Genomic DNA, 17,770 nt, shown 5'->3' on the forward strand with positions numbered 1-17,770 from the left:
GTAAAAAGTTATGTCAATCTTTTATATGATTAGAAATAGATCTCATTGATATTGTGTCTCTCTAGTGAACTTCCTTCTTAATAGACCCAACTTTATTCCTAAATAGGATAGTTAAAAATTAAATTTATGATTTAAAAAAAATCTTAATTTAAGAAGTAAGTCTAACAACTTGCCTATTAATAAAGATGATTGATTTATATATAACCATTTCATAACTGTTTTTTTACGTGGACACATTTTCTTACTCATTTTACTTGTTTTAATATAATTCTTTTTCATTATCTTAAGTTTTAAATTTATAATTATTTTTTAAATTTAATTAACTACTTTCAATAAACAAAATTATTTATAATAAAATTATAAAAATTATCTTATTCATTCAAAAATTATGATAAAAAATATTTTTTTATTATCATATATAATAATAGAACTGAATACAGACACATTTCTTACACTGCTTTTAAATAATGAAATATGAATTTTGTTGTTGGATTTTACAATTAATGTGGTAAGTTATTGTATAGTTGTCTAGTTTGTTTTTAAGATTATGTAATTGGTTATGATTTGTCTTAAATGGTTTTGGTTGGCCATTGCCAACCTTACTTAGGTTGAGGACAATAATGGCACCAACACCCCTTCTATAAATCTACTCTTAGATTTCACTTTCTTCTCTTTATATTCTATTAGTAATATTGTACCAATGGCCACATATTTAGTTAAAACATCAAACGCCAATTTTGGTGGCCAAGTTTTCAAGCTGGTGAGTCTTTTCTCCCATGTCATTCTTGCACGACACTATGTCCCAAAATTCGTGTTCTTTCATGACACATGAAATGTTTTATCGAGATTATTATGTTTTGCTTAGGGTTTCACGTTCATTGGTATTAGGTTTTTGTGCGTGCATGACGAGAATGTCTCAAAATTTAACGGATCTTATTTTGTTTCCGTTTGACAATTGCATCATCTGTTTACTGGGTTTTATATAAATTAGCATGTGTTTCCTTGTTTGATGTATGAGTTAGCGATACGATTCTGGTTATGGAATGCTTAATTTATACAATATTATTGATCAAATCTGTGAAATTGTTGTTTTTATGAGTTTGTTACATCTGCGCGTTTTTTTTTCCAGAACGAGAAACCTATAACATGTTAGTGATTGATCGTTCATACTTTCTCGTAAATGTCCATGTTGTCTTGATAAGTCAATGCTCAAAATCATCTTTTTTTCCTGCAATGTTTTTCTTTTTTTAACAAACAATTCAGAAATTGTCGTTTATAACGTACACTCAGCCATGTTTTTGTGTGATCAAATATCATGTGATGCTTAATCTATTTTGATCTGCTCCATACAATGTTAATTGACGTAATAATGTTGATTTATTATTGACTATTTTCTTCTTGTGATGTTTGAATCTGGGTTTGCAATTGGAAATTTCAAGATGTTTTAGCAACATATTCAACTAATGCTCGAACACATACTCTAGTACGTGTTCAGTTGCTTATAATATTCCCTTCATAAATGGGTTGTTTTCACTCCAAAGTTAGGGAGATTCCCATGGAAGATCCGTTTGCTCTTGCGTCAGAGACAGCTTGTAAGTTTTTTTTTTTCTAATGATCAATATTACAAAATTATGATTCTTCCACAATTGTAACATTGTTATTTGATTGTTATCAAGACAAAACCAAACCTTATTTATGGGAAAATAAATTGATGTTGTTACTGCACATGTCATGTAGATCAAAACAAAATAAAGTGACCGTGAGATGCATTTTTTTTTCAATTGTTTAACCTATATTTCACACACATATATATAGACACTCTTATAGATTTAACTTATTTGTTAATTTTTGGTTTCTCAGTTAGTGTAAGTGATGTTGAAGCACTATATGAGCTGTTTAAGAACATTAGCAGGTCAGTCACCGATGATGGGCTGATAAGCAAGGTAACACATAAAATTTCTATTTTTTTTATAACATGTTAGAAGTCTTACATTAACTAAAGATAAGGTCAATTCATAATTTATAAGTGGATGCAAACCTCATTCTATAAGTTGGTTTTGTGTGATTGAGTTAAACTTAAAGTTTAATATTAACCCAATAACTGTGTGTTACTATGTTTGAATATTTTCTTTAATAATGACACTATTTTCCAAAATAACCTATTAAAGGGAATTATTTGATTCTATCTTTCTTAACTGACACACTTTAAAAGAAATTCAATATACAAAACATACTTTACATCTTAATTAATAACTCAATATATACATACATATATATATATACATACATATATATATATATACATACATATATATATATATATATATATATATATATATATATATATATATATATATATATATATATATATATTTGTTACATTATAGTTGGTCTGACAATGAGAATAAGTATTCTTTTGCAGGAGGAATTTCAACTGGCAATTTTTAATAATAAGAAGAAGGAAAACCTCTTTACGAGTCGGGTACTTTACAATATTTGTTTTCTTTTTTAAATATTTGTTCCATTATAGTTAATATTGTTTGCAAATTCACCACATATCTTTAAATAAATGTTTTGTAATACAAGTAGTGTAATTTTATTTTATTTTTGGAAAATCTTTTGTACTATAATTCAGAACTCATAATAGCTAATCCTTCTAATTACTATTAGATTCATTTAATTAAATGGATAACTTATAATTACTTCTCTTAACAATTTTTTCAACATGCAGATCTTTGATTTGTTTGATGTCAAAAAGAAAGGAGCGATTGACTTTGGTGATTTCGTCAGAGCACTCAATGTTTTTCACCCATCTGCACCAATGGAAGTCAAAATAGACTGTAAATAAGTTGAATCAAAACCTGTTTAATTAATCTTAATCTTTTGGTTTATCCTTAAAGCAACTGATATAATTTTTCCTGTGAGTTTTCTTGCAGTTTCGTTTAAGCTGTACGATTTAGATAACACAGGATTCATAGAGCGTCATGAGGTATAAGATGCTAATCATTTTCTGCCATGCATTCTTTATATAAATGAAATTAATTTCAATCTAAATGTTCTTAATTATATACATAATTTATCTATGCTATGATTTTTGGCAGGTCAAGCAAATGATAAATGCACTTCTATGTGAAGCGGAAATTAAGTTGTCAGAGGAAACGATAGAAACAATTATTAACAAGGTGAGTTTAACGTTTGTTAAAAACGCTTAAGCTTTCGTATTACTTTTATTAATACCCTCTTAATCTTTCATTACCTATGTCAAAATTAAAAAAATTAAAATGTTCTGACATTTTATTTTTATGAGCAGACTTTCATGGATGCTGATCCTAATCAAGATGGGAAAATAGACAAATATGAGTGGAAAAACTTCGTTTATGAAAACCCTTCATTGTTGAAAGTTATGACGTTACCCTACTTGAGGTATGTTGAAATAACTTTTTTATTAAAAAAAATTCAATCACTTTTGTTTAAAAATTGTAATTATTATTTTTTAATTCGTGAATTATGAAAATAATGCAGGGACGTGACAACTGCTTTTCCAAGTTTTGTGTTTCATTCAAAGGTGGAGGATGAAATTGCAGAATGAGGGCTTATTGTGGTTCAATAATTACTTAGTAGTGCGTTGACTTTAACTTACTTATTTTGGTTGTTGTTTTCTTTTTGTCTCTCTCAAAATAATGAATTTAGACTACTCTAATTTTTTATATTATTTTCAATAAATTGCAATCAATAATAAAATATATATATAGAAAATATATTTCTAATTAACACCAAATTTTATTTTATTTAAACTGGTTGCATGCCAAAAAAAAGTGGAAAAATGAAGTTAAGACAGGAAAATATAAAAAAATGCTGACAAAAAGATAAAATTCACTGGCTGTCGAAAACTGGTAAATTTATTGATTTTTACAATAAACACTTTACTTTTATGATAAAAGCAAAATACATTTTGAAAAATATATTTTTAAGGAAAATCACTACCCATTTTGAAACAATTTTTGGCTAGTTTTATCTAATTGTTCAGATTTTGCTTTTTGTTGTTTTAATGTATTGGACACAAGACCGATTTCACCAAATATCTTATTCAATGATAGTATAATTCTCAACCTGATGATTTAAAATCAAAAGGTGATATTATGTTGACTGTAGTTTTAAAATTATATAAAAAAAATTAATAATATTATTACGTTGTTTTATTCATTTCACCAGGTAACTTTTTTTCTTACTTTTTATAATTATTTTTAGGAATTGATTTCCTTTTATTTTCTTTTTCTTCGTGCTTTAAATATATTTTGGAATAATCTATATTTCACTCTTTCTTCCCTTTTAAGTTTTTGTCTTATGTAAATAAGAAATGTATTTATTGTTCGAGTGGCGAACTAAAATACCCAAGTAACAATTTGTTCTACAAATTAAGAGAACATAATACTAAGTGATATTATTATTACTCAAAAAACATATGTTTCATTGTTTACAATTTGTTATTCAAATAACAGTAAAATGCATTCTATATTTTTTTTAGTTGTATTGATTAGGCAAACATATTTCCATTAAACAATATGATATGATTTTAATGGTATTTTCAATTATAATTCATATATAATTGTATTTTATATGGTATACCTTGTTTTTACTATTGAAGGTCGATTAAGCATTGTAAACTAATAAATGTGAGTGGTAATTATTGAAATAGTTGTAATATATAATTTTATATTTAAATTTGTACTTATAACTTTAATTATATCACGAAAACACAGTGAAAAAATGACATATTTGTACACGATTTTTTCTTGAATATCTGTAAAAGTTATTCTAATTTCATTTATGATAATAAGATACATTAAATATAAATAAGGGTGTAGTAAATGATAAAAATATCTTAGAGTCACCTGTATCAGGTTTGACCGCAGTTTGTATTTATTCAGAAAAAGAATTCATTTGAAATACTATAAAAAGAACATTTTTAAAGATATCATATTTATTAATTATTATTGCATTTATTATTTAATACATATCTAACTTGTAAAAGTGTTTCTATACACGTGATGATCTTACTTATCTAAAAGATTTCGATCAAGTAAGAAGAAACTTTTAACATGTGTATTTTATTTGAACAAATATAATTTTAATATACAATTATATAATTCGTTTATTAAATTTATATATGGAGTTTATGAACTTTTAATAAGAAAAAAATTCTAATATTATACTTTAATGAGGTAATGATAAAATTATATATTTTGTGTTTCACTTGCTTTAAATGTTATATAAGTTATAGTACACTTGTTATGTATGTTCTGATTTGTATGGTAATTATGTCTTATTATAAACATGAACAGATAACGATAATAATAACCAAAATACTGACTTAAACATTACATTGTAGTTTTCTAATGTTTTTATATAGTTTATAATAAAGGTATCTTATGATTTTTTTAAATTATTTTATTTAAAATAAGTTATACTCTGTCCGTTTCTATCATCCATTATATAATGTAGTTTTTTTTAATAAGAAACTATTTAGTATCTATTAAAGTATTTATGATATAAAAATATGAAATAAATTTTATTATCTCAACCTTTTGAAATAATTATGGAATTTCTCAATGTCGTTTTTTTTTTAATTTCACATTATTAATAAGCACTCTGTTTTTTTATTTCAGGTCAATTGAATTTAAGTGTATATCTTTACCTTCTTCTTAGTTTGTAAAGTTTGAAAGCCAACGTTTTTGTTGAACTGGTTTTCAGTGACATAATTAATAGACTTTCTATGTTTTGTAAAAGAAATGAGACGATTCTTCCCGTACATACTTTTTATATTACACCTTTTTTCTGTTTTTACATCATAATCAATTAAATACATATAATATAAAATTACTCTAAGATTAAGATCATGAGTTATAAATTTTTAATTAATGTTAAATTTCGAAAATAATAATTAAATAGATAAATAAACATTTCAAAGTTATAAAAGTGATCAATTTAAGTAACCATACATCAGTTAAAAATTTAAAACTATTAGTTTCATTAAAATCCTCTTAGATTATGTGGATATTATAATTCACTATTGATGGAATGCTGTTTAATTTGTTGAACAAGTGTTTGAACTCAAACAAACTTAATTACTCAAAAACAAAAATCTACAGTAGAGAAGAAAACTACCAAATATGTCATTCATCCCAACTCTTATAAAATTACATGCACCACAAATTCTGATTGAATAATTTCATAACCAATTATTACTGGTTTTATTTTATTGATAATTCTCAATTGTCCCTGTGTAAATATTGGATAGGAAATTGCTTTTTTCACTTTCATAATTACTTTTATGCATATTTTAATAACGCAAATTATTTTTTAAGAATTTCAAATTTCAAATTAAAAATTTTATTCTAAATTATATAAAATTAAGGATTAAATATTTTTTTTTTAATTTTAAGTAAAATTAAAACTAGTTCATTTTTAAAAAAGTTATCCAATTTAGTTTTTTAATTTTATAAATATGTAACCAAATTTTAATAAGTTTATTTGATGTTTGAAATATAATTTTTTTAATATAAATTCAAAAATATATTTGAAACATCAAATAAATTTAATAATTTAATAATTTAATTAAAAAATTAAATAACTAAGTCTTAAAGATTAAATTAATCAAAAATTTTAAAAAATAATTACTTACAATTTTTACTTAAATTAAAAAAAACATATTTAATCCTAAAATTAACAATCATATTCTAAATTTTATATGCATATTTTTAGTTGTATAATTCAGAATATTTATAGATTTAAAAATATAATTTAGATTATATAGTTTAAAATAAACTTTTAGAATTTAGAAGATACATTTTAGGAATGTAACTCAGAGATGTAATATATTTATGGATAAGAAAATACATTCTGGAATATGTTTTCAAATTTTATAATTAAAAAAACCAAAGGGGCAATTTGTAATTTTAAGATGATGGGTGCAAAAAGCAATTACTGCGACGGAGTTGTAAGCTGTGGCCCAAATAAAAGAGAGAAAAACTAGAAATGAAGAATGCTTGATGAGCATTGCATCCCACTGAAACGCGAAAAGCGTGCTCAATGGATTTCACGGAGAAGGACCTATTCGGCGAAGATTCCGACAATGACAATGGGTCCCACTCCTCCCCCGCTTCCACTTCCTCCTCCACCGCCGCTTCCTCTTCCTCAGCCTCGTCGTCTTCGGCCTCTTCCTCGAAATCCAGCGAGGGCGCCGCGGACTCCTCCTCCGCCAGCGGCAGCGGCAGCAGCGGAGCCGAAGATGACGAGGAGAATGGAGACGTCGTAGACAGCACTAAGGACGGAGACGATCACCCTCACGACTATGAAGACAAAGATCTGTTCGACTCCGATAACGAAGATTACTGTAAAACCCTCGCCAAAAGTCCTTATCCTATTCCTGGTAAATTCTCTTTCTCTCTTTTCGGTTGAAGCATGCGCTGAACAATTGTTTTGCTACTTTTTCGTGATTTATGGATTGGATAATTAATTAGTGAGTGCTAGTCTTGTTGCTCCGTGTGAACGAATCATGATATGCGATCATGAATTACTATACCTGATAGGAAAAAACATAGCATGTATTACTTGTAAAAGAATCTATTATAGTGAAAATTTGGGTAGCTTATGTGGTTCGGGCACGTATAGAGAAAAGGAGTAGAAAAACATAGAGTGAATGAGGCGTAGGACAATCCTATTACTAGAGGTTGAGGGAGACCGAGAAAAATTATGAGCGAAATCATTAGGGATGATTTAGAGGTTAATGTTTGTGTGTAAATCTGAAATGATTCACTATAAATCATTGTTTGTGGTTTGACTTTCTAGTCAGCCCTACTTAATATAAAAAGGTTTGATTGCTTGTTGCCAGGAATTTTAGGTATTCGTTCCATAATGGTGCTTCTGTTTTTCTGCAGAAGTTAAAAATGTTGATGAATTAAAAAAAAAAAAAATATCATTGTTGATTTTATTTCTTAATTCGTTTTATGGCAAGATGTGATTTTCTCTGGCAGTATTGCCTGCCACCCGCAATGCAAATAACCAGGGTAGAGGGGGGTTTGGCCGTGGTCGTTGGCAGCAAGGGTATCAAAATGATAGAGGGGCTGGCCTTCTTCCTCGACCTGGACCTTATCCTCAGAGGCAGAATTTTGGATACGGAAATAGGTTTCAGAATGGTCGCCATGATGAGCGCTTTGTCTCTGAGTTGAAGCTTTCAAAAAGTGAAGAAACTCTGTCAAGAAAGTGCATTGCTTTTCAGGAGGTAGGGGAATCCTATTTTCCTATATTTAACTGCTGCTACATCAAGCAATTGATTGTTCAATTTGCTTTGAGAATTTGAGAAATTACCACGAAGATAGAATTTTATGTGTCAATATTAAACTTTACTTATTATGTTTAAACTGGTGAGTCAAGGAAAATAAATTATTGGTTGTATTTTAGAAACAAATTACTCTGATTTAAACATTGAAGCTACTGTTTTTTTACCTGTGGTGGTTTCTTGACTCATCGGTTTAGTGTTATGTTATAAATTGCCTTTTTTGATTTATTGTTCTGATTACGGCATTATGATTTCTTGATTATTCTGGTAGCCTTGTGAAGTTGCCTGCTATAGTCGTGTAGAAGGCGGAGAAGTACACTTCGATGACCGTAGTTTGGTGAGCTGTTTGATATCTTCAATTAATTTATTGCTTTTTGTTTCGTTCTCTTTACAATACTTTGTCATGGTATTATGCTCATTTAAGTGATTTCTTTTTCCTGTTTATTTAGAGACTTTTTAAGCGCCATATTACTGAGGATGTTGGAGCTGATTTGAATGAAGGTTATGATACATTCATTCCCAAAAAAGGCACGTGATCTGTCTATTAATCTAATCTTCTGGTTTGTGAATTTAGTTGGATTATGGAATGCTACTACTTGGACGATTTGTGCACGAGAAACAATGTCCAGTTGTACACCACTATTTATGTTACCAATACTTTTGTTCTGTTAATTTGTAAAGCAGACATAGGCTCGGAGGGCTTTGGTGATCTTCTTGCTTGCATTAGAGACAAAAATATTCCTCTTCAAAACATTCATTTTGTGGTAAGATATGTATTATGACCTATATTTTGAAAACATTTTTGTATTACTAAACTAATTTCTGATCATTGGGCATCACTCTTGTTTTATCTTTGCAGACATTCCGTAACAATCTTAACAAGGTAATTTATACATTTTGAATTTGTTTGCTGTTTGGTCAGAATCTTCTCTGATCTTTGATTTTTAGAAAACTCTAACCCAATTCGTGATAACCTTAGTTGAACATTTTTTTGGTATCGCCTTGGGTTTTCTCAAGCTCACGAAGTCAGACACAAATTCTGGTTGTGGTACTGTGATTGCCGCATATTAACCAATTACTTTTGTCCCAGCAGATACTGGCAACAGCTTATATCCGTCATGAGCCTTGGGAAATGGGAGTGCACAAAAGGAATGGGGTTGTCTATCTTGATGTGCATAAGCTACCAGAAAGACCGCAAAGTGATTTAGATCGTAGGAGGTAGGCTCACCTACCTTTGAATTTCTTGATTCTTGGATCTGTAAATATTTGATATAATCAACAGAGCGGCAATCAAGGCAGATTATTTGGGTATGTTGACTGTGCTAAAGAGCAGTAATCAATATAACAAAAAAGAGTAGATGTTAGGGAAAATGAAAAGAATTTTGCTAATAATGCCTTATATTGTAAATAATGCCATATATTGTAAAAAAATATGATGTGTTGCTTTCTACTGCTCAAGCTTTAACTAATATTCAAATTAAAAATTTTATCCCCCATTTTTTTTTTTTGATTTTATTGAGATAAGCCTTAAACTTAATGAGTTTGGAAATTAGATGTTATGTAGGATATTGTTTTGAGAGCCTCGCCACTGAAGATCCTAGAAGAGCAGATGGAGAAGGGATACATCATGTTGATGCCAATGTTGAATTCTGTTCTGTGATTAAGACAAAATTAGGAGCTCACCGCATCTTAATGGGTGCTGAGATGGATTGCTGTGATTCAACTAATGACGGAAAGAGATTCTATGTGGAGTTGAAGACTAGTTGTGAGGTTCATATAGTTCTGGCTGTCTTGTGTTATATTTCAATTTTGGCTCTTATTTTTCTTTTCTAATAACACATTTATGTTGGCTTAATAATATGAGACTGTCATTTTTATGATCCAGTTGAATTATCATACTGAGGAAAGATTTGAGAGAGAAAAACTGTTGAAGTTTTGGGTAAATTTCCTATATTTTATGATCCAGTTGAATTATCATTTGTTTTTCATCTCCATGTGTTCCCTTTTCAATTTTTATGTCTGTTTGTGCTTGCAGATCCAGTCATTTCTGGCGGGTGTTCCATATATTGTCATAGGATTTAGGTAACTGTTGTTTCTGCTTCATATCATTACAAAATCTTTGATTTTCTTCAACATGGTGTGGGAAAGTTACTCAATTCAACTAGGTTTGGAGACATTGATTTCTGCTCATTTTAACGTTCTGTTCTTACATCTGGCATGCATGACAACTGAAAACTCATACTGCTACTGGTTTCTACTTTAGTGTGTTTATATTGTTTATTTTCACTGTGTTACAGGGACGATGCAGGTCGTCTTGTTCGGACAGAAAGACTTAGAACCAAAGATATAACTCAGAGAGTAAAAATGAAGAACTACTGGCAGGTATAACTGCTGTAGGGTGAAAGGTGGCTAATCTTTTATGTGGCTTGATACTGCATCATTAGTTAATTAAAACTGCAGTAAGCACACCCTGTGGGTCATGGAGAACGCTCCAGATGTTATTTCCTTCTCTCACATCAATGATAAAAAGTACATACTTATAAGTGCAATTAATCGTTGCATAGCTAATTAAGGATCGTTCAATATCATCTTAGGAGGATAAAATCACATTTATGTCTGTAAGTTCTGAAGTGTGATCACTTTGCTTTTCATGATAATTAACAAAATCTGTTGGCAGGGAGGAGTCTGCTTGGCTTTTGCAGATGAGGTATTATGCTGGCTCTATGGAACAGTAAAAGAAGGTGAGTAGTATACGCGCTCTCTGTTTTTATTTTGTTGAAGTAGTGACCGATTGCTTTTATTTCGTGTGTATTTTTGTTTCAGATGAAGATTACATTTTGCAATTTGCTCCACCTTTCAACCGTCTGGAGCTTCTGCAAGCCCAGTCCTGCCCAGATGTAATTGCAAGTCATTTGGAGCTGTTGTGAAAATTTTGAGACCTTAGCTGTTATCTTTTAAACAATCCGGTACGCGAAGTAAGGGGAATCAACTCTGGTGTTTTCCCGGCAACTTTGATCATTTCACGAACCTTTTTAGTATATAGGGTTACCCTCTGTGAGTGCTGACAATTGCATTCACAATTTTATAGAATTTTGCTGAAATATTGTGTATGGCCTTGCTTAGTTAGAATATAGTTTTTCATTTTACTGTTCTCAGCTTTGTGCTCTTCCGTTTTCTAAACTTGTCGGAAAAAAACGTCCGCTTAAGTTTTCTTTTAAGAGCTAACATTAGAAAACACTAACTACATAGACAACACGTTTATATAATTCAGCATACAAATATATAATTCAGCATACAAATATATTCTGAATTATATAACTTAAAATATTTATTTTTATTTTGTATTTTGGAATATAATTTTTTTTGAAAAAACAGGTTGAAATTATGAAAATCTAAGAAGAAATGGTCATTATTGCCACTCAGCTGAATTTAAATTCTTCCAAATCTCCTTTTATTGGAAAACACTAAGTTTTGAATCACGGTAGCAGAAATCACATTTTGACTAAGTGATTAACTTGCAACCTTGTGTAATTAGAAAGACCTTTTGCTTTATTAATGTTTCTTAGAAACATAATTGGAACACATTCTTGCAACATCGATCGATGATTTGATATCCTAAACATTTGATATCATTCAAGAATTCTAATGTAAACCACCCAGCTTGAATTTGTTGGTCCTCAACTTATTGGCAATGTGTGTCTGAACTTAAATAAGTAATTTTCTTGTCATTTATCAAAGACAACATTGAATCATTAACCTACTCTACAGATTAAATCATTAGACATAGAATTGTTCCATTAATAAAAAAATTTAGAGACACCATATTCATCACAAATTCAGATAGAAAAATTGGACTAATGATAGTAAAGTTGATTCACTGATTTGAATTGGAAGATTTGTTTGTATTTCACAAATTCAGGATAGAAAAATTGGACTAGTGATAGTAAAGATGATTCACTAATTTGAATTAGAAGATTTGTTTGTATTTCAAGAATGCCTTCATTACTTTCATTTAAATTCATATTTCCATCTCCAATTTTTAATATCCAATTAGTAAATTCTTTGATATCTGTTGTAGTTTGGTCTGTGACAGCATTTAATTTCATGTTCTTAGAAAGTTTGACGACTTTGCAATATTTCTATAACTCATAATAGTTTATTATTGATTTGATGACATCATATTTAGCTCATTTTTTTACCACGGTAAAATTTATTAAAATCTTCTAAAACAATCACTTTACCTCAAAAATGTTTATCTTTGTTTGAATCATCGATATTTTTCATAATGTCCCTCAATGTTCTATCAAATTCTCTAAAGCATAGTTTATTCATTATGGATGTCTAATCCCATACAATCAATTTTGTTTCTATCAGGAGTTTAGCACGAAGACTACCTTGAGTGCTGTTCCAAGTTGATTCCTAATTTATCAAGATTGGAATGCAAAATCTATAATGTGTTGTTTTCCCATTAGGAAGTAATAAGTATGCAGTCTCACTCAAAGCTACATTTAAATCAATCATTCTCTTGTATCTCACAAGAGTTGAGTATTCACCACATGAAAGTTTTACCTTTTTCACCATATAATACCCAAAAAAGAATCTTCCTTTTTGTGAAACATTGTTTCAAAAATGTTTTCATACTTTGCTTAAATATTCCTATTAGGTAGAAACTAGGCCACCCTTATTATCGAATCTAATGAATAAAAACACCATTTTACCCTAATTCAGTCTTAATATCCGTGTGAGATATAATGTGACTTTTTTTTCTTTTTCAAAACTTCTTTTAGCGAAAATTGTTTATCATTAGACTTGGTGTTTTTATTATCTAATTTTATTTAAAGAGGAAAGGCATGATCTACTTCAATTTAGCAAAATAATATAATTTTAAATTTTTTTATTTATTTATGTTTTATGATTATTATGATAAAAAGAAAATACCTTCAAGAATGAAAAATATCTTGCCCAAAAGAAAATCATTAAATCTAGAAAAGAAAATTATTTGGAAGGAATAGAAATGAATCGAAACAGGAAATCATTGTTTGAGTCTCAAAATTTAAAATTGCATCCCTCTCCTTAAAACTTAACCTCAAAACTCTAGCTTCCTGCAACACTAGCCACGGTGTCGTAATGTTGTTATAATTAAGTGACAATTGCATTGAATTGAATCAAATTAAATCACAGAGAAAGTGATAACATACATCCTATCCATGACCTAAACACATTCCAGAAGAGTTAGAGTTGTTTTGAAAAATGAAACAAAATACTTTCTCTAGGACCATCATAAAATAAATCTAAACCTAGTATGATATTCTTTTTTAGATTTTATATTAAGAATTAAGTAATGTATGATTTATAAATTTGATAGAAGGTGTCCCATTACAGGACACAATGAATGAATGACCACATGACAAACTCTTGCTAAAAAAGTTTTCTTAGAAAGGTAATGATAATGTATAATTTTCTAAGTGAATAAACTTTTACTAAAATGAATTGCATGACACTCTGAAAATAAAGAAACTGAATTGCATGGGAGTCTAAAAGTAAAGAATTTGAAGGGTTTTGGTCTACTTTGTGTAAAATCAATTTGAGAATTTAAAAGGTTATACTGTCAAAATATTTGAACAGTCGTGTCTTATTCCAAGACAGCAACGTCTCATGAGCTCCCTCTAATCATCCTTATTAGCTCCCTAACTTCGTCTTCTTTTTGGCTCAAAACCTTGCTTGAGGAGGACGAATTCTGGAAGACAGCACAGGCGTTCGTTATGTACTTGTTCCAAGACCCTGTTTACACCTATTTAAAGGTTGTCAAAGTTCAACGAAAAGTAACCTCAATGAATTGAAAAGTGTTATTATTTATGTGGTTCACATTTTTCTTAACAGGTGCTTAAAAAAGAGTAGATGTTAGGGAAAACGAAAAGAATTTTGTTAATAATGCCTTATATTGTAAAAAATATGATTTGTTGCTTTCTACTGCTCTAGCTTTAACTAGTATACAAATTAAAAAATTTTCTCCCCCACTTTCGCTTTGATTTATTGGGATAAGCCTTAGACTTAATGCGTTTGGCAATTAGATGTTATGTAGGATATTGTTTTGAAAGCCTCGCCACTGAAGATCCTACAAGAGCAGACGGAGAAGGGATACATCATGTTGATGCCAATGTTGAATTCTGTTCTGTGATTAAGACAAAATTAGGAGCTCATCGCATCTTAATGGGTGCTGAGATTGATTGCTGTGATTCGACTAATGACGGAAAGAGATTCTATGTGGAGTTAAAGACTAGTTGTGAGGTTCATAGAGTTCTGGCTGTCTTGTGTTATATTTCAATTTTAGCTCTTATTTTTCTTTTCTAATAAAACATTTCTCTTTGCTTAATAATATGGGAATGTCATTTTTATGATCCAGTTGAATTATCATACTGAGGAAAGATTCGAGAGAAAAAAACTGTTGAAGTTTTGGGTACATTTCCTATATTTTGAAACCAATTCATTAGTTTTTCATCTCCACGTGTTCCATTTTCAATTTTTATGATATATTCCACAAGACTCTGTTTGTGCTTGCAGATTCAGTCATTTCTGGCAGGTGTTCCATATATTGTCATAGGATTTAGGTAACTGTTGTTTCTGCTTCATACCATTATAAAATCTTTGATTTTCTCCAACATTGTGTGGGAAAGTTACTCAATTCAACTAGGTTTGGAGAGATTGATTTCTGCTTATTTTAACGTTTTGTTCTTACATCTTGCATGCATGACAACTGAAAACTCATACTGCTAGTGTTTTCTACATTAGTGTGTTTATATTGTTTATTTTAAATGTGGTACAGGGACGATGCAGGTCGTCTTGTTCGGACAGAAAGAATTGGAACCAAAGATATAACTCAGAGAGTAGAAATGAAGAACTACTGGCAGGTATAACTGCTATAGGATGCAAGGGGGCTAATATTTTATGTGGCTTGATACTGCATCGTTAGTTAATTAAAACTGCAGTAAGAACACCCTGTCGGTCATGGAGAGCGCTCCAGTTGTTTTTTCCTTCTCTCACATCAATGGTGAAAGTACATTCTTATACGTGCAATTAATCGTTGCATAGCTAATTAAGGAGGATTAAATCATTTATATCTGTAAGTTCTGAAGTGTATTCACTTTCCTTTTCATCATAATTAATAAAATCTGTTGGCAGGGAGGAGTCTGCTTGGCTTTTGCAGATGAGGTATTAGGCTGGCTCTATGGAACAGTAAAAGAAGGTGAATAGTATACGTGCTCTCTGTTTTTGTTTTGTTGAAGTAATGGCCAACTGCTTTTATTTCATGTGTATTTTTGGTTTTCAGGTGAAGATTACATTTTGAAGTTTGCTCGACCTTTCAACCGTCTGGAGCTTCTGCGGGCCCAGTCCTGCCCAGATGTAATTACTAGTCATTTGGAGCTGTTGTGAAAATTTTAAGAGCTTAGCAACTTTGATCATTTCACGAACCTTCTTAGTATATAGGGTTACCCTCTGAGTGCTGACAATTGCATTCACAACTTTATAGAATTTTGCTGAAATATTGTGTTTGACCTTGCTTAGTTGGATTATAGTTTTTCATTTTATTGTTCCCAGCTTTGTACTCTTCCATTTTCTAAACTTATAGCAAAAAACGTTCGCTTGAAGTTTACTTTTAAGAGCTAGATATTGGAGAACGCGAACTGCATAGACAACGTACATTTGTATAATTCAGCATACAAATATAATCTGAATTATATAACTTAAAATATATTTTTATTTTGTATTTAGAAATATACTATCTGAAATATAAAAAAATTGTATTTTACATTATATATTTTGGAATATAAAATTTTGTGAAAATACATGTTGAAATTTTGAAAATCTAAGAAGAAATGGCCATTATTGCCACTCAGCTGAATCTAATATTCTTCCAGATCTACTTTTACGGAATGGACATAGAGGCGACGTAGGTTTCCATCAAGAAGACAGATTTATGCACCATTTAGAGTTTGATTGAGGAATATTTATAGAAAATTTAGTGTTTTATGACGACAAAATATAGCGTTTAGCTAAGTAATTCCTAAAAGAACTTCAAATTTTAAAATTGGATTAAATATGTTTTTAATCCCTAAACTATTGGCCATTTCTGGTTTTCGTCCCTCTTTCAAAATAAGGTACAATTTGGTCATCATTCTTTTCGAGAACTAAAACCAAAGTTTCGAGGGCTAAAACTAGAGTTTCGAAAAAATGAGGACCAAATTTGTACCTTATTTTGAAAGAGGGACGAAAACCAGAAACGACCAATAGTTTAGGGACTAAAAACATATTTAACCCTTTAAAATTTTATAAGCAGTACCTTTAGTTCAATTAGATAATTTTATTTTTTTTAAATCAAATTTGAAAACTAGTTTATACTCATTTATTTCTCTTATTGATTATTAGTTTTTTACTATGCTCATGGTTTTAGTTGTAGTTTATTTTAACTGAGATACTGACAATTTTGTTTTCCAAAATGTCGATTAAATTTATTTTTCTAATCTATCTAAATTGGTTTTATATTTCCCAACAATATCAGCCAGAGCTTTTTTAATCAAGCCATGCTTATAATTCCATTCTTTGCTGATATTTGTAAGACTTTTATTAATATAATTGAAATTGTTTGGATTATTTTAAAACCATGTAAATTAGGGTTATTTAGTGGTCAATATTGACCAAGAAACAAATATGAACTAACTATTGTTTTGATAAATGTTTTTTAAAAAAAAAATAGACGATATTTGATTTTGTTATATTTATTTGAGGATTGCACGGATATTTTTATTCAACATTACTACCGTTATCTTTTTCTCTAAAGTTAGTTGTTATTATTTTGTTGTTAATTGGCCAGTGTTTTATCAATCTTGAGTATGATTTTTTTTTTTAACTTTACCAAATTTCGAAAGTCCTATTAAAAGTGTAAATTCTAATTAATATTAGTAAAAAATAATTATGATGAGAGTAAATTAAAAAAAAAAATCTAGTTGTTATCAATTAAGAAAAACAGGTATAAAATTTAATATGTTTGAATTTTTTAAAAGATGTAAACATATTAATGAAATGACAGCTGAATTGCTATAAAAGTTTTGAAATGCCAGGTTACAGAATTTCATTAGAATTTCTTTCTCAAAGTGATAAGTTATGTTGTTCTTCCATATTCAGGACTTTAATCTCTCTCTGTATATTTATATTGTTAATTTCTCTTCAAGATTTTTAATCCTCACAAATCTGAAAGTTTTGAAAGTGATTTTAATATACATTTATTTAACTATGTAATATCAACTAGTTTGTTTTTAGATCCCTGCACGAATACAGATAAACCAAAAAACAATATTATATTTTAATAATAAAATTATATAATTATCATTCATGTATGTCAAAATTATAATATAGATAAAAGTGTCAAATATCAAT

The 17,770-nt window shown here is 29.3% G+C and overlaps 2 protein-coding genes across 3 annotated transcripts; both read left to right on the plus strand.

The window, feature by feature from the left end:
- Positions 1 to 1,519: 1,519 nt before the first annotated feature.
- Positions 1,520 to 3,699, plus strand: LOC148191933 (calcineurin B-like protein 1). The gene is made up of 8 exons (XM_088100323.1): positions 1,520 to 1,592; positions 1,861 to 1,943; positions 2,423 to 2,482; positions 2,732 to 2,840; positions 2,937 to 2,989; positions 3,102 to 3,182; positions 3,311 to 3,423; positions 3,523 to 3,699. The coding sequence occupies exons 1-8, from the start codon at positions 1,520 to 1,522 to the stop codon at positions 3,587 to 3,589; spliced, it is 639 nt and encodes a 212-aa protein (XP_087956449.1). The 3' UTR covers positions 3,590 to 3,699.
- A 3,336-nt stretch (positions 3,700 to 7,035) lies between these two features.
- LOC148191934 (NAD-capped RNA hydrolase DXO1-like) lies at positions 7,036 to 15,782 on the plus strand. Of its 2 annotated transcripts, none has more exons than XM_088100470.1 (13): positions 7,036 to 7,429; positions 8,034 to 8,281; positions 8,610 to 8,675; positions 8,788 to 8,866; positions 9,023 to 9,102; positions 9,198 to 9,221; positions 9,432 to 9,556; positions 14,410 to 14,626; positions 14,742 to 14,795; positions 14,900 to 14,946; positions 15,162 to 15,246; positions 15,518 to 15,581; positions 15,666 to 15,782. In XM_088100470.1, exons 1-13 carry the CDS (start codon positions 7,090 to 7,092, stop codon positions 15,767 to 15,769), a joined length of 1,533 nt encoding a protein of 510 aa, XP_087956596.1. In that variant the 5' UTR covers positions 7,036 to 7,089; the 3' UTR covers positions 15,770 to 15,782. The 2 variants fall into 2 exon arrangements, with proteins under 2 accessions (XP_087956596.1, XP_087956595.1); XM_088100469.1 differs by lacking the exons at positions 14,410 to 14,626; positions 14,742 to 14,795; positions 14,900 to 14,946; ... (1 more) ...; positions 15,518 to 15,581; positions 15,666 to 15,782 and adding exons at positions 9,892 to 10,108; positions 10,224 to 10,277; positions 10,374 to 10,420; ... (1 more) ...; positions 11,016 to 11,079; positions 11,162 to 11,493 and having other exon boundaries at positions 7,041 to 7,429.
- The last annotated feature ends 1,988 nt before the right edge of the window (positions 15,783 to 17,770 follow it).

Source organism: Vigna umbellata, chromosome 10 (assembly GCF_029865625.1).
Source record: "Vigna umbellata cultivar VRB3 chromosome 10, Vumbellata_1.0, whole genome shotgun sequence".
Lineage (NCBI taxonomy): Eukaryota > Viridiplantae > Streptophyta > Magnoliopsida > Fabales > Fabaceae > Vigna > Vigna umbellata.

Bases quoted from the DNA above. Each gene is read 5' to 3' on its own strand.
- LOC148191933 (XM_088100323.1), top strand. From the start codon at position 1,520: ATGGGTTGTTTTCACTCCAAAGTTAGGGAGATTCCCATGGAAGATCCG. The intron at 2,483-2,731 runs GTACTTTACAAT...TTCAACATGCAG, and splicing joins AAAACCTCTTTACGAGTCGG to ATCTTTGATTTGTTTGATGT. The intron at 3,424-3,522 runs GTATGTTGAAAT...AAAATAATGCAG, and splicing joins ATGACGTTACCCTACTTGAG to GGACGTGACAACTGCTTTTC.
- LOC148191934 (XM_088100470.1), top strand. From the start codon at position 7,090: ATGGATTTCACGGAGAAGGACCTATTCGGCGAAGATTCCGACAATGAC. The intron at 9,557-14,409 runs GTAGGCTCACCT...TTTGGCAATTAG, and splicing joins AGTGATTTAGATCGTAGGAG to ATGTTATGTAGGATATTGTT. The intron at 14,627-14,741 runs GTTCATAGAGTT...TTTATGATCCAG, and splicing joins AGTTAAAGACTAGTTGTGAG to TTGAATTATCATACTGAGGA.